At 36.0% G+C, this 15,232-nt stretch overlaps 1 protein-coding gene across 3 annotated transcripts in view; it reads left to right on the top strand.

Moving 5' to 3' along the window:
• Positions 1-15,232, top strand: part of GOLM2 (golgi membrane protein 2) — a 106,069-nt gene that overhangs the window by 58,767 nt on the left and 32,070 nt on the right. For 2 of the 3 annotated variants that reach the window (XM_011282841.4, XM_011282843.4), the window contains exons 7-8: positions 5,099-5,197; positions 6,926-7,096. In XM_011282841.4, the coding sequence (XP_011281143.1) occupies positions 5,099-5,197; positions 6,926-7,096 (270 nt within the window). The remainder of the gene's footprint in view (positions 1-5,098; positions 5,198-6,925; positions 7,097-15,232) is intronic. The other variant, XM_011282842.4, reaches the window with a different exon arrangement.

Below are 15,232 nucleotides of genomic sequence, written 5' to 3'. Positions count from 1 at the left end.
TTGCCTCATCCATTATGCTATTATTGTTATATATTTTACTTAGATATAAGTCCCAATATTTTCAGCATTATTTCTGCTTTAAAAAGCCTTTTAAGGGGCATCTGGGTGGCTCAGTTGGTTGAGTGGCTGATTCTTGATTTTGGCTCAGATCATGATCTCAGGAGCCAGCCCCATGTCAAACTCCATCCTGTGCATGGAGCCCACTTGTGATTCTCTTTCTCTCTCTCTCTCTACCCCTCTCCCCAACTCACGCTCTCTGTCTAAAAAAAAAAAAGAAAAGAAAGAAAGAAAAAAAAGCCTTTTAAGAAAATAGGAGAAGAGAATATTATGGTGTCTTATATTTACCACATGTTTAACTTTTCCAGTGATGTTCATTCCTTCCTGTGGATTCTAATTTCTATCTTGATTATTATTTTCCTTTCAGCCAGGAAAACTTCTTTCAGCACTTCTTGAAATGCTGGTCTTCTAACAACACATTTTTCCAACTTAGTTTATCTGAAAACTCTTTTATTTCATATTCATTTTTTAGGGATATTTAAAAAAAATTTTTTTAATGCTTATTTATTTTTGAGAGGCAGAGTGCAAGCAGGGGAGGGACAGAGAAAGAGAAGGAGACACAGAATCCAAAGTCAGCTCCAGGCCCTGAGCTGTCAGCACAGAGTCTGACACATGGCTCAAACCCACAAACTGTGAGATCATGACCTGGGCCAAAGTCGGATGCTCAACCGATTGAGCCACCCAGGTGCCCTGAAAACATCATTTTTAATCATCTCTTTTGACATGTACCTATATTGCTCAGAAAGCTGAGATGGTTCCACTGGCCAATATTTGAATAATTATAAGCATGTTCTATCTGTTCATTTATGCAGAGCAAAGTAACATAAGAATGTTACATCATTGTTTTGTATTTAATGTTCATGCTTCAGGACGATTAATATTTCTTTTTTTTTTTTAATTTTTTTTTTCAACGTTTATTTATTTTTGGGACAGAGAGAGACAGAGCATGAACGGGGGAGGGGCAGAGAGAGAGGGAGACACAGAATCAGAAACAGGCTCCAGGCTCTGAGCCATCAGCCCAGAGCCCGACACGGGGCTCGAACTCACGGACCGCGAGATCGTGACCTGGCTGAAGCCGGACGCTTAACCGACTGCGCCACCCAGGCGCCCCATAGGACGATTAATATTTCTATGGGCACTTCCCAAATAGCGTTTCATCACTTCTCAAAATGTTACTATAAGTAAACATTCATTAGGACTCATCTAAGTGTGATCAAACTATGTAATCAGGAGGCTCAAAAAATTGGTTAGGGCCAGTAGCTTTACATTTAAATGTTTCTGCTTTTTCAACATGAACCTTGGATTCTTTCTTCATTCTAAGGATTAATACTTAACTTTGACTCTAAAATACTTCAGTGTACATAAAACACCTATTTGCTAGGCTTGTATCATAATGCAGTAGCTAATATTCTCACTTGGTCTCCAAATCGATCATGCAGGATAAATGGCATTATCCCTGTTTTTCAGATGAAGACTGGAGCTTTGAGAAATTAGTCACTAATCCAAAATCATACGGTTGATAAATTACAGAGTCATGATTTGAACCCTGGTCTGTCTGACTCCAAAGCTCATGCTTTTTATTCTGTCTTTGACTCTTTTGGTGATACAACAGAACCACTTCTGGAGCTTTTAATAAATATAGATACCTAGGTACCACCCCCCATGTTCAGTATGTCTAGGGTGGTATCTGTATTACTAAAGTGCTCCCAGAATAGAGGTCCATTGCTTATTTATGCCATATTTTCCATAGTCATAGTCACTGGATTGTGAAGCTTTTCTGTAAGACAGAAACTGGAAGATTTGAACAATTTTAAGGACCTGAGCTCAACCTGAGCTCAAATTTTGAGGACCTGAGCATCAAGTCAGACGCTCAACTGACTGAGCCACCCAGGCGCCCCACATCTAATAGGCATTTAATAAATATTGTTGAATGATTGAATTTCCATATTGATAACTCTCCTTTTTAAAAAAGTGTAAAACCCAGGACCTTAGTCATAGGATAAAAGCTTTGTGCTCCAAGTTTCTTTGTATCCTGTGTTTTGTCTTTATCATAACTAGGCTTTGTCATTTTATCTTTGGTACTTTTCCTTAATAATGGCAATTATTATTTGCAGTCTTTTTAGTGTCTAATTTTCCCCCCACACTTCTATTGTCTTTAAGCTCACATTTATTATTTTATTTCTCTTAATTTTAGAAGTGCCTGTAGCTATAGCCCAGTGCTTAGTACTTCCTTGAGAATTTATCATGTAGGTATAAAAATGCTCAACACAAAATTGTTTATAATGACAAATTGAGAGCTATATAAGCATTATAGAGAGGGTTAATTCGTTAAATTTGTTATATCCATAAAGTGTGATATGTAGTTGTTAAAAAGAATAATGTGGAGCTGTATTTATTAACATAAAATATATCTATGATTTTTTAATGAAAAAAGCAGGTTACAAGAAAGCAAGAATAATATTTCATTTTTGTGGACTAAACATTAGATACTTATATGTGTATAGAAAAAAAGTCTGTAGAACTTCTCTATAGATAATTGGAGAGTGAGATTAGCATTCTACCTGTCTCCAGGCTCACTAGTAGTTTTCTAGGTCTTCATCTGTTTTGGTACCACTGAATATAAGTATGCATTCTGACCCCTGGGGAAGCCTTTAACTATCTTGCCCTGGTATAAGTAAATTACCTTTCTCCTTAGTTCAACAAAAACAAGGCTTGAGGTTTTTTTAAAGGAAATTTGCAAGGAAACAAAAAATAAAGTGAACAAAAAGTCAATGTAAAAACATAGAAACCAAAATGTTTATAGAACACACATTTCTTTTTCCTAAGTAGTAAAAGTCTGTTCACCAGCTAGCTTAGCTGATGCAGTTTATGGGTCTCCAAGATCCCTGTGGCAGTTCTTTACCCAGATCTTTCTAGCTACATTGGAAGTTTTTGTTTGTGTTTTTTCATTTTTTTTAATTACATTTTTAGTTGAAGTATACGTAACATTAAAATGGAAGTTTTGATTCAGCATTACCATTTGGGAATGTTATAGAAGAAAATGGGATAACAAAGAAAAATATGTATAAAATATTAAAAATCAGATTATAAGGTTGTATGATAGGATCCTACTTTTGTGTAAGGTGTATTGTATAATGTACAGCAAAAAAAAAAAAACCCCACAAAACATTAGAGAGGTGATCTTGAAATGATAACAGTGGTTATAGCTAATTTTAAATTCCTTCATGCTTTTTGATTTTCTAAATTTTCTCTGGGAACATGTGTTATTCATATCAAACTTATAAGGCTCCATATTACTACTCTGTTTATGCTATATCAGTTCTAAACTCCTCTGGGTATTTTACAGAGGCTCTTTTTAATCCTGCATTTTTTATTTTTTGTCACCTATATGAATCATAGCTTTGCCTCCAAATATTCACCTTGTTCTTGAGCATGAGGCAATATTATATAAAGCTAAGGACATTTATAATTACTTCTTATTTAGTAGTGAAGATGCCCTCTTTTGTCTTCTGGTTTGAGTAGTGCTAGACTGAGCTAGGCTCCAACAGTGATTAACAGATTTGTGGATTGTGACTGACTTCTCTTTCCAAATATATCTACCAGATGCTTAGTGTCCTCAGAGTCTGTTAGCAAATCAAAATTGTGTTAATTAAACCCAGCAAAGTATTGCTCTTTTAAGATGTTAGCTGATTGTTATTTAGCTGTCTTATGTGCAGAAGTGAGTGTTGGACATTGAAGCTAGAAATAGGAACAAGGTAATAGGAATATCATGAGATATAGAAAATCTCAACTTTCTGTAAATTTGAATAGGTTGCTTTCTTAGAGTGAATTTTAAACTCCTTGGGGCTTTAAGTTCAGAAATCTATGTAATAATAAATGAAATACACTCATTGAAATAAACTTTCAGGATTGTGAAAATAATCCAAGTATACTAGTTAGAATTGATTAGGCTGTGATATATTAACAAAGAGCCCCCAGACTGCAATGGCTTAAAACAAGAAAGATTTATTTATTGTTCATATTACAGTCTGATGCAGGTCAGATGATGATTTGTAGCTCTCCTCCAAGCAGTGTCTCTTTCCAGTATATGATATCATCTTCATATGTAGCATCTTTAGTTGTGGCAGAAAGGGAAGAGAGATCTTATATGATTTGCACAGATTTTATCATCATACATGGAAGTGGTATGTTCAGTTTCACTTACATTCTCACAGTCAGAACCTAGTCTTTTGGCTCCTAAGTGTAAAGAAGGCTGATCTTCCTCTGTGCCCAGGAAAAATCTGATGAAATAGGAAAACACAGCATTGTCTCTGCCACTGTCTCCGTTTCCTTCTTTGCTCTCTGACTTTCTATCATGTTAAGCTGCCCAAGGAAGCAATGGAATTAGTGGTAGTGAGTGGAACATGATCTTTCCCTGTTGTCTTCATTTCGTAAAGGAGAATAAAGTCCTCACTAGAAGTGTGTACATCTTTATTAGTAAAGCTCTTGGTACAAAACGTAAATGTTCCCTCTTCAAAAATAAAATTCAACTTGTTCCATCAGTTATGTTTAGTTTTTATTTAAAATCTGAGCATCTTAGAGTAACATATTCTCATTGCTTCACCTAATCTATAAATGTCAATTTTTATTTATAAATAAATATATACTATCCATAGAAAAAGATCTTCCTGTATGTGAACAGATTCATTTATTTATTCATTCATCAAATCTTAGGTGAGCTTTTGTGATGTGCCATTTATTCTAGGTGTTGGGGATATAGTGGTGAACAAAATGTAGAGTTCTAACTATTTTATATTCTGGTCAGATTTACTGATCACCAAAACTGGTGATGTGTAATACAATGTATCAATTAGTAGCCATAAATTAGTTAATATGCCAACTGTAAAGATTACAAAATTAAAATAAGCATCATAGGATTAGTGCAGTGTAAATAGGTTCATGGTGGTTGGTTTTTATTTTTTTTTATTTTATTTATTCATAGTGGTTGGTTTTTAAAAAACATAATATCGATAGGAATAATATGGATCTTTTTTTCTTTCAGCTTTAAAGAAACCCTCTATTTCTGTTGCTCAGTATGAAAGTCATCAAGCAATCTCCCATATTCCAACTGGACAACCTCTCTCCCCAAATATGGTTCCAGGTGTGAAGTCTTATTCTCTTTCTTTTTAATTTCTTTTTTTTAATGTTTATTTATTTTTGAGAGAAAGAGAAAGAGAGAGCAAGCACAAGCAGTGGAGGAGCAGAGAGGGGGACAGAGAATCTGAAGCGGGCTCTGTGCTGACAGCAGCAAGCCCAATGTGGGGCTCAAACTTACCAACCGTGTAATCATGACCTGAGCCAAAGTTGGACTTTCACCGGACTGAGCCACCCAGGTGCCCCTGACGTCTTAGCCTTAAAATTCCTTTTGAAAACCATTTTACTGGTCAAGTATTGTTATATAGGGAATAAAACGTCATTTAACAGCATGGTGAAGTAGCATTCATTCTTCTAGTTAATGTTAAATATTTTGCAATGATTGATCAAAACTCAGGGAGAGATAATCATTTAAAAATGCAGTTTGTTGGGGGCATGTAGGTGGTTCAGTCAGCTAAGCATCTGACTTGATTTCGGCTAAGGTCATGATCTCTCAGTTTGTGAGATTGAGCCCAGTGTCAAACTTTGCTGACAGTGTTGAGCCTGCTTGGAATTTGATAGGTCCTTCTCTCTCTGCCCCTCCCCCCACCTCAATAAATAAATAAACTTAAAAAACTAAAAATAAAATTTCATTTTGTCTGAAGCATTTTCAAGAGCAAAAGGACTATTTTTTTTGCCACTCTGGACTATATTCCCTTTCATCTCTGCCAGTCTATATGTATTTACTCTCTTCAAAATGTGTTCAAATTTATTTCACAGAGGCCTTCTATTAACTACTACATCCATCTATATTCCACTCCCTATTCTATACTTATGAATGTATGTTTGTTTTCTACTGAATACCTATTTGATTTTATAGAAATGTTCCCCTAAAATGAGAATTGATGTGATTAAAGTTAATTATAATAAGGATCTAAATGAAGGCTTTGACGAGGGAAAAAGGGGACTGGGGAAGAGAAAAGTTATATCCAGGAGTTGCCAATAAGAAAGAATCAAGAGTTGGGGCTCAGTCAGTTAAGTATCTGACTCTTGATTTCCGCTCAGGTCATGATCTCATGATTCCTGAGATTGAGCCCTGCTTTGGGCTCTGTGCTTACAGTGAGAACCCTGCTTGGGATTCTCTCTCTCCGCCCCTCCCCCTGCTTGCACGTGCTCGCTCTCTCTCTCTCTCTCTCTCTCTCTCTCTCTCAAAATAAGTAAATAAACTTAAAAAAAAAAGAATCAAGAGTTAACATGGGGCACCTGGCAGCTCAGTCAGACAAGCATGCAACTCTTGATCTCCGGGTCCTGAATTCAAGCCCCATACTGGGTATAGAGATTACTTAAAAATAAATAAACTAAAAAAAAGTTAACAGTTGTGAGTCACTGTGTAGGTGAAAATGACTTAGAGGCTAGAGATTTCTGATAGCAATGTAGAGTTAGAAAAACTTAGGGAAGAAAAAGATACAAGTCTCAATGCCAGTTAAATCTTCGGGTTTCTACTATGTATCACTTTGGCTGATAGGTTTATTTATAATCAATACCAGAGATACTTACCTAAGAATGATTAGTAAACTTCACACAGCTAAAATCACATTGGCTGTAAGATTTGATTAAAGAAATTATAATAAAGCCAAAAAAAAAAAAAAGCTACGTGACTACTCAATATCAAACAAGTGTGTCTTACATTTTCTAAGCAGGTCTTGTGAAATTCTTTTGCAAAATAGGACCTTAATTTGATGTTTTTATGCCATAGATTCTCATGGACACCACAATGGAAATCCTGGAACTTCAAAGCAGAACCCTTCCAATCCTCTTCAGCGTTTAATTCCAGGCCCGAACTTGGAAAGTATACCCAGAATTCAAGCAGATATACTAAAGCAGGCTACCAAGGATAGAGTCGGTGATTTCCATAAGTTGAAGCAAAGTAAGAATCAGTTGATGAATGTTATGCTGAAAAGATTTCTTTAAATATAATATGTTTATAAGGCTCAATTAAGGTCTTCATTATTATAATGTCTAATGAATGTATAGTAAACTTATATGCATACAAAGAGAAAGTGTGATGGTGGTAAAAATTAAAAGGAAAGCAAGTTTTAAATGGATAGAGATATTTTATTTTATTTTTTTAAGTTTATTTATTTTAAGAGAGAGAGAGTGCGAAAGCATGCTCAAGCAGGGGAGGGGCAGAGAGAGAGGGAGAGAGAGAATCCCAGGCAGGCTCACTCAGTGCTGTCAGTGCAGAGCCCAACATAGGGCTTGATCTCACAAACTGCAGAAATCAAGAGTTGGAGACTTAGGGTGCCTGGATGGCTCAGTTGGTTAAACATTCAACTTTGGTTCAGGTCATGATCTCAAGGCTCCTGAGTTCAGGCCCTGCATCAGGTTCTCTGCTGTTGGTGTGGAACCTGCTTCAGATCCTCTGTCCACCTTTCTTTGCCCCTCTCCCACTCTCTCTCTGTCTTGCGCACACGTGCACACATGTGCTTCTCTCTCTCTCAAAAATAAACATAAAAAAAAGAAAAAAGAGTCAGAGGCTCAATCTACTGAGCCTGGATAGAGATATTTTAAAGAAGCCTTTAAAAATCTTCTCACATTCTCCACTATTAAATAATAAACTTCAGGTGAGTTGACATTTTAAAAATGCTATTAGTTCTTATAACTAAAAAATTTTTGGAGAAGTGAGAAAAGATATATTTTGTTAGGCTAATGAATTAAAACTTTGACTAGGAGGAGAAGATAAATAGTTTTGAAAAATGGATTCTGGGAGATATAAAGACCTAGGGACTGCCATAATAGAAGGCTCAATGCTCCTTCTTTTTGCATTCCTTTCCATTGCAATTTGCTTCATTTAGGTATTAGGAGAAAAGTGAAAGAAATTGAACAAATTCATAGTAATGTGTACTAAAATATCACTTCTTAATTATCTCAGAGGTATCAATTTTGATAGGTGGACAATACATTTTAATTTGTATAACTCTGTAATTGGCAGATTCTTAGGAAATATAAGAAAAATTCTGGTAGTCGAGAGGGTTTGGACCAGACAGTGTCTCTTAGGTCAGTTCCCTTAAACTACACTTTTCACTGCTTCTGCTTTACAAAGCTTTTTCCCTTCAACTTCTTTTGTTGTTGTTGTTGTTGTTTATTTTTATTTTTCCTTAACAATATATTTTGGAGTATATTCCATACCTGTATATAAAAATTTACTTCAACTAATGGCTGTATCATGTTCCATTATACATGTTTGTAGTATTTTATTGAACTCATCCCCTCTTAGTAGACATGTTAACTCCTTTCAATATTCTCTACTGTGCTGCAATGAAGGATTCATAAAAACAAAGGCAAACTGCAGCTTGTAGACATTCTGTCTGTTCAGACATGGAAGGGTCTGAACAGACAATGTCTACAAGCTGCAGTTTGCCTTTGTTTGCTTTCCATGATGGCTTCTATGGCAACAACTATTCAGAGCAGTGTTGCACGGTTATTTGTGCGCAGGTTGCTCATACAGTGAGGACTGCAACATTACATTTTTTTAATCTCTTCAGAGTATTTTTAATTGGTCTTCTGACAGTTCATATTTCTTCATCTATATGAAGATACACTTTGCATCCATTTAACTGACTTTCCTTCCTTGATATTTTAAAGTGTATCCTTGTATGTTTACTGAAGTATCATATGAAAAACATTTTTATTAAATAAATGTGGCTAATGTTTTAAATACATTGAAAATTTTTTTTCTCAAAATCTTGTTGAAGAATTGGCCTGAAAACTTCTATCTTACCAGAAAGAGGTGTATAGTAAGGACAAAACAAAGTATCTTAATTCAATATCTTAATTCACTTAATACTTTCTTCTAAACTTAAGTTTACCCTATAAAACCTTTTATCATTGCCATACCTGTATTTTTTTAATGATATTTGGATAAAGAATGTGATTAGAAATAATTGCCAGGAAATTATTATTCTCTACAACTTCTTTAAAAGAGCCTGTTGAGTCTTAAACTCTTACTCCAAATTCTTTTCAGTGTATATATAAAGTTGAAATCATTGGGAGCACTATTTTGTGATTTACATTGGCATTATCTTTACATACATTTTAACCTACCAAATAGTTACACAGTTGTCATTTTAAATAGGCATATACATATATACACGTATATAGACACATGCATATATTCGATTGTGTTTAGGCAATAATAATAGTTCAGTTAGTTCTACTCTTTTATTGGTTATTTAAAGTATTTCATATTTTCTCATGTTAGTTGTCATGACTATGAGTACCTTTTTTTCAAATTATTTCCTGCTTACACTTTTGTGTTCCTTTATTTTTTTTAAGTTTATTTATTTATTTTTGAGAGAGAGAGAGAAAGAGAGAGAGATTGTGAGGGGGAGAGGCAGAAAGAGGGAGACCCAGAATCCCAAGTATGCTCCCCCATGTCAGTGCAGAACTGGTTGCGGGGCTCAAACTCACTGACTGTGAGATCATGACCTGAGCCAAAATCAAGAGTCGGACACTTAAACGACTGACTCACTTGGGCACCCCAAGTGTATTCCTTTAAAAGTAGTTCCCAAACTGAAATTACTAGGTCAAAGTACTTGACCAGTTTTATAGTTCCTATTACATATTTTCAGATTGTTCTGTAGAACAGTTTCACAGTGTCTTTGGAGATGTTTAAATTTATTTCTGTATGGCCTGGCCACATTGGCTTTTTAACTCTAAGGCATTTAGAATATAATGATTCCTTAAATATTTTTTAATAAGCATTTACTTTCTGGTGGCCTCTCCATTTTTATATGAGGAATTTTACTATAATTATTTGTTGGTATATAATCTGTGCATCCATTTGACCACTTAGCCTGATAGCTTTGGAGATTGATCCTGTATCTTTGTGTCAAATCTTTATAAATAAATCAGATGTTAACCTCTTATCAGTTATCTTTACTACAGTTTTACTCTTCCGTTGCCTTTCCTGATACGAGATTTTATTATATTTAATCATCATGCAAAATATTTTAATTAAAAATAATTTTTAAATTTTGTGGAAAAATGCACATACAATTCACCGAAGTGTACAATTCATTGGCATTTAGTACATTCATATTTTTTTTTCAACGTTTTTTATTTATTTTTGGGACAGAGAGAGACAGAGCATGAACGGGGGAGGGGCAGAGAGAGAGGGAGACACAGAATCGGAAACAGGCTCCAGGCTCCGAGCCATCAGCCCAGAGCCTGATGTGGGGCTCGAACTCACGGACCGTGAGATCGTGACCTGGCTGAAGTTGGGCGCTTAACCGACTGCGCCACCCAGGCGCCCCTGCATTTAGTACATTCATAATGTTAGGTGATCATCGCAAACTATCTAGTTCCAGAATGTTTTCATCAACCCCCCAAAAAAACCCTGTACATATTAAGCAGTCACTCCCTGTTCTCTCCTACCCACAGTCCCTGGCAAAGACTAATCTGCTTTCTGACTCTATGGATTCATCTGTTCTGAATCTTTCATATAAATGGAATCATACAACATGTGATGTTTTGTGTCTGGCTACTTTTACTTAGCATGATGTTTTCAAGGTTCATTCTATTGTAGCATATATCAATACTTTATTTTTTATGGCTAAATAATATTCAGTTGTATGAATACATTTTGCTTATCTATTCATCTGTTGGTGGACATTTGAATTGTTTCCACTTTTTGGCTATTATGAATAGTGTTGTATGAACATTCATTTACAAATTTTTGTTGAACACCTATTTTCGATTCTTTCAAGTATATACCTAGATGTGGAATCACGGGGTCATATGGTAATTCTGTGTTTAGCTTTATTAAGGAACTGCCAAACTATTCTCCACAATGGCTCTACCATTTTACAGTCCTACCTGCAATGCACGACAATTCCAATTTCTCCACGTGCTTGCCAACACTTAATACTTCTTGGGTATTTTTTATTTTTCACTGTTGCCATCCTAGTGCGTGTGAAGTGGTATCTCATTGTGATTTTCTTTCTTTTTTTTTTTAAAGATTTTATTTTTGGGAGCACCTGGATGGCTCAGTCAGTTAAGCATCTGACTTTTGACTTCAACTCAGGTGATGATCTCATGGTTAATAAGTTCGAGCCCTGCATCAGGCTCTGTGCTGACAGCACGGAGCCTGCTTGGGATTCTTTCTCTCCCTCTCTCTCTGACCCTTCCCACTCATTCTCTCTCCTTTTCTCTCTAAAAATAAATAAATAAACTTGGGGAAAAAAAAGATTTTTAAGTAATCTCTACATCCAAAGTGGGGCTCAAACTTACAACCTTGAGGTCAAGAGTCACCTGCTCTACTGAGTCAGCCAGCCGCCCCTCATTGTGATTTTCATTTGCGTTTCTCTAATGACTAATGGCATTGAACTTCTTTTCCTCTACTCATTGGCCATTTGTATATCCTCTTTGGAGAAATGTCTACTCAAGTACTTTGCCCATTTTTAAATTGGGTTTGTTTGTCTTTGTTGTTGAGTTTTAAGCATTCTTTTATATATTTGGATACTAGACCCTCATCAGATATACGATTTGCAATTATTTTTGCCCATTCAGTGGGTTGTCTTTTCACTCTTTGATAGTGTCCTTTGATACACAAAGTTTTTAATTTTGATGAAGCCAAATTTATCTCTTCTTTTGGTGTTTATGCTTTTGGTGTCATATCTAAGAAACCTTTGCCAAATCAAAGGTTGTGAAGATTTCCCCTTATGTTTTCCTCTAGAAGGTTTATAGTTTTGCCTCTTATGTGTAGGTTTTCATCTGTTTTTATATGATTTTTTAATAAGTTTATTTATTTATTTTGAGAAAGAATGTGTGAATGCATGTAGGAGGGGCAGAGAAAGGAGACAGAGAAACAGTCTCTGCACTGCCAGCACAGAGCCTGATGTGGGGCTCAATCTCATGAACCACGAGATCATGACCTGAGCTGAGATCAACCCTCACATACTTAACTGACTAAGCCACCCAGCCACCACATCTAATTTTTATATATGATATGAGGTAAGGATCCAACTTCATTCTTCTATATGCAGGTATTTAGTTGTCCCATACTATTTGCTGAAGAGACTCTTCTTTTTCTATTGAACATTCTTAGCATACTTGTTGAAAATCAATTGTATGAGTTTATTTTGGACTCTCAATTCTATTCCCCAGATGCCACTACCTTACTGTTTTCATTACTGTAACTTTGTGGTAAGTCTTGAAATCAGGAAGTATGAGTGCTCCAACTTTGTTCTTCTTTCTAAAATTATTTTGACTATTTGGGATCTCTTATAATTCTATGTGAATCTTAGGATCTGTTTGTCTATTACCACTAAAAAGGCAGTGGGGATTTTTTTTTTTTTCCAATAGGTAAGCTCTACATAGGCCCTATGTAGGACTTGAACTCATGACCCTGAGATCAAGAGTCACATGTTCTCTGGACTGAGCCAGCTAGATGCCCCAAGGCACTTCAGATTTAATTTTTAGTGTTTTTAAAGTTTTATTTATTTAAGCAATCTCTATACCTCATGTGGGTAGAACTCATGATCCCAAGATCAAGTTGCATGCTACTCCAACTGAGCCAGCCAGGCACCCCAAATGGATTCCACTGCATTGAATCTATAGATTACTTTGGGAAATATTGTCATCTGAACAATATTAAGTCTTCTAGTCATGAAAACGGAATATCTTTCCATTTATTTAGAGTGTCTTTATTTTCTTTCAGCAGTGTTTTATAGTTTTCAGTGCACAAGTCTTGTGCCTCCTTGGTTAAATTTATTCTTAAGCATTTTATTCTTTCTCATGTTATTGTAAATTTAATTGTTTTCTTAATTTCCTTTACAGATTGTTCATTGCTAGTACACAAAAATATGAACAATTTTTTTCTTGACTCTTGAGGTTTTAATTTTTTATTGAAATTTCTAGAAATATGTAATATTTGGGTCTTACCTTAAAATTTAGAATGTTGGATTTTATTTTCATTATTCTAGAAATAATGGCTATGTATCTGTTTTTATATGCCTTATATAAAATATACCCTTGTCTTATACATTAGCATATATAAACATATATATATATACACACATATATATGTCAGTATTTTGAATATGATTCAAAATTTCTGTGTCTGTTTTACATCAACTGCATTTTGTTTTCTTTATACATGTTGACCTCCTTTCCCCATTCCTCCCACCCCTATCTCCCCCTCTCGCAATGACAGTCTGCCCACTGTGTCTATGAACTTGGGGTTTTTCTTTTTCAAAGACTCCACATATCTAACAGAAATCATAGGGTATTTGCCTTTCTCTGTCTGGCTTCTTTCACTTAGTACAGTGCCCTCAAGCTCCATCCATATTGTCGCAAATGGCAAGATTCCCTTGTTTTTTTAATGACTGAATAATATTCCATTGGATATATATACCACAACTTTTTTTTAATGTTTATTTATTTTTGAGAGAATGTGCAAGCGTGCATGATGGGGAGGGGCAGAGTGACAGGGAGACAGAGGATCTGAAGTGGACTCTGCGCTGACAGCAGAGAGCCCAATGGGGGGCTTGAAATCACTAACCATGCAATCATGACCTGAGTCAAAGTCAGAAGCTTAACTGACTAAGCCACCCAGGTGCCCCATCTTCTTTATCTGTTTATCTGTTCATAAACACTTAGATTGTTTCCATTTCTTGACTATTGTAAATAATGCTCTATTGAACATGGGGGTGTATATATTGTTTTGAGTTCATGTTTTCATTTTCTTTATAAATACCCAAAGAGGAATTGCTGGATCATTCTAGTTTTAATTTTTTGAGGAACCTCCATACTGTTTTCCGTGGTGGCTGTACCAATTTACATTACTACCACTAGTACACAAATGCCCCCCTTTCTCCACATTTCTCCAAATATGGCTGATTTTTGTTTGTTGATTTGTATCCTGAAACTTAACTGAATTTGATGCATTAGAGATTTTTATTTGTATATATTCAGGTATATCCATTTTGACTCTTATGAGAACCTTCATTTCTTTTAATCATCTGTTCTTTATCAGGGCATAAATGTACTACTCAATTTTCATTTATTTTTCCCCCTGATTATTTGACCTCTTTGGAATATATAATGATCCAAATTAATTTTTCTCTATCCTGATAACCATCTGTCCCAGAACTCTTATTGTTTGTTTTTCCTTTGTGGTATGGTATTTACTTCTGGTTTATCACATACACACATTAAGTTATTGCAATATTTTCAACCTATCTCTAGAATTTCCATTTTTTTCCAATTCTTGTCCTTATCCCTAGCATATAGTAACAATTTTGATGCGACTTCTGATATGTGTGGGCTTTTCCCACATGACCAAGCAATTCTCAGACACCTACAATTCGACTCACTTCTGACACCATTTACCAGGAGATAGCCTCAGATTTCACAGATTAAGGGCACAGCCCTACAAGATTGCTCTTCTCTCCTCCACTTCAGACACCAGTTGAAAGTCCTGGTTGTTGTCTGTGCTTCTGAGCAACTAATGGTGTAATGCCCCCGATTTCGAACCCGAGAGACCACCAAGGAGCCGATACCGATGCAAACGCACAAGGGTTTATTTGCAAGCTCCAGCTTGGGCCCAAGTATACCCGACACAGCGGAGCAGGGACTTGGACCCCTAGGTTAAAAGGCGTAGCAGTTTTATAGGGGCCAGTGGCCAATGAGATTGTAACACACACAGAAAGTTGCATAGTCATGCCAGTCCACACGCAGGTGGCCAATTGAATTACAATGTACCCTATAGTAACTGTTTGAACTAGCCTATCACTCTGGTCAGATTTGGCCTGCAAGTTTGGCGGGCAAAAGGCGGGGTTTACATTCTTTGGCCGTTAGGGGTTCCGCATTCCTATATGAGCTGGTTTCCAGTAAGGGTGTGCTCAGCGGCTTGACTAGGGTGGGGGAGTATCTTAAGCAATAAGTAGGTCATTTGGGGGTTATACATGAGATGGTGGGTGTAGCACAAAATGGAGTTAGTCTTGCTCTGCCTGTCCAGGGGTAGGGGATTTTTGTTAAATTCCTTGGGTCCCACAATGGT

The sequence above is a fragment of the Felis catus genome, chromosome B3 (assembly GCF_018350175.1).
Source record: "Felis catus isolate Fca126 chromosome B3, F.catus_Fca126_mat1.0, whole genome shotgun sequence".
In the NCBI taxonomy this organism is placed as follows: domain Eukaryota; kingdom Metazoa; phylum Chordata; class Mammalia; order Carnivora; family Felidae; genus Felis; species Felis catus.
The sequence above is the reverse complement of the archived record's forward strand: the minus strand, read 5'-3'. Positions and strand labels throughout refer to the sequence as shown.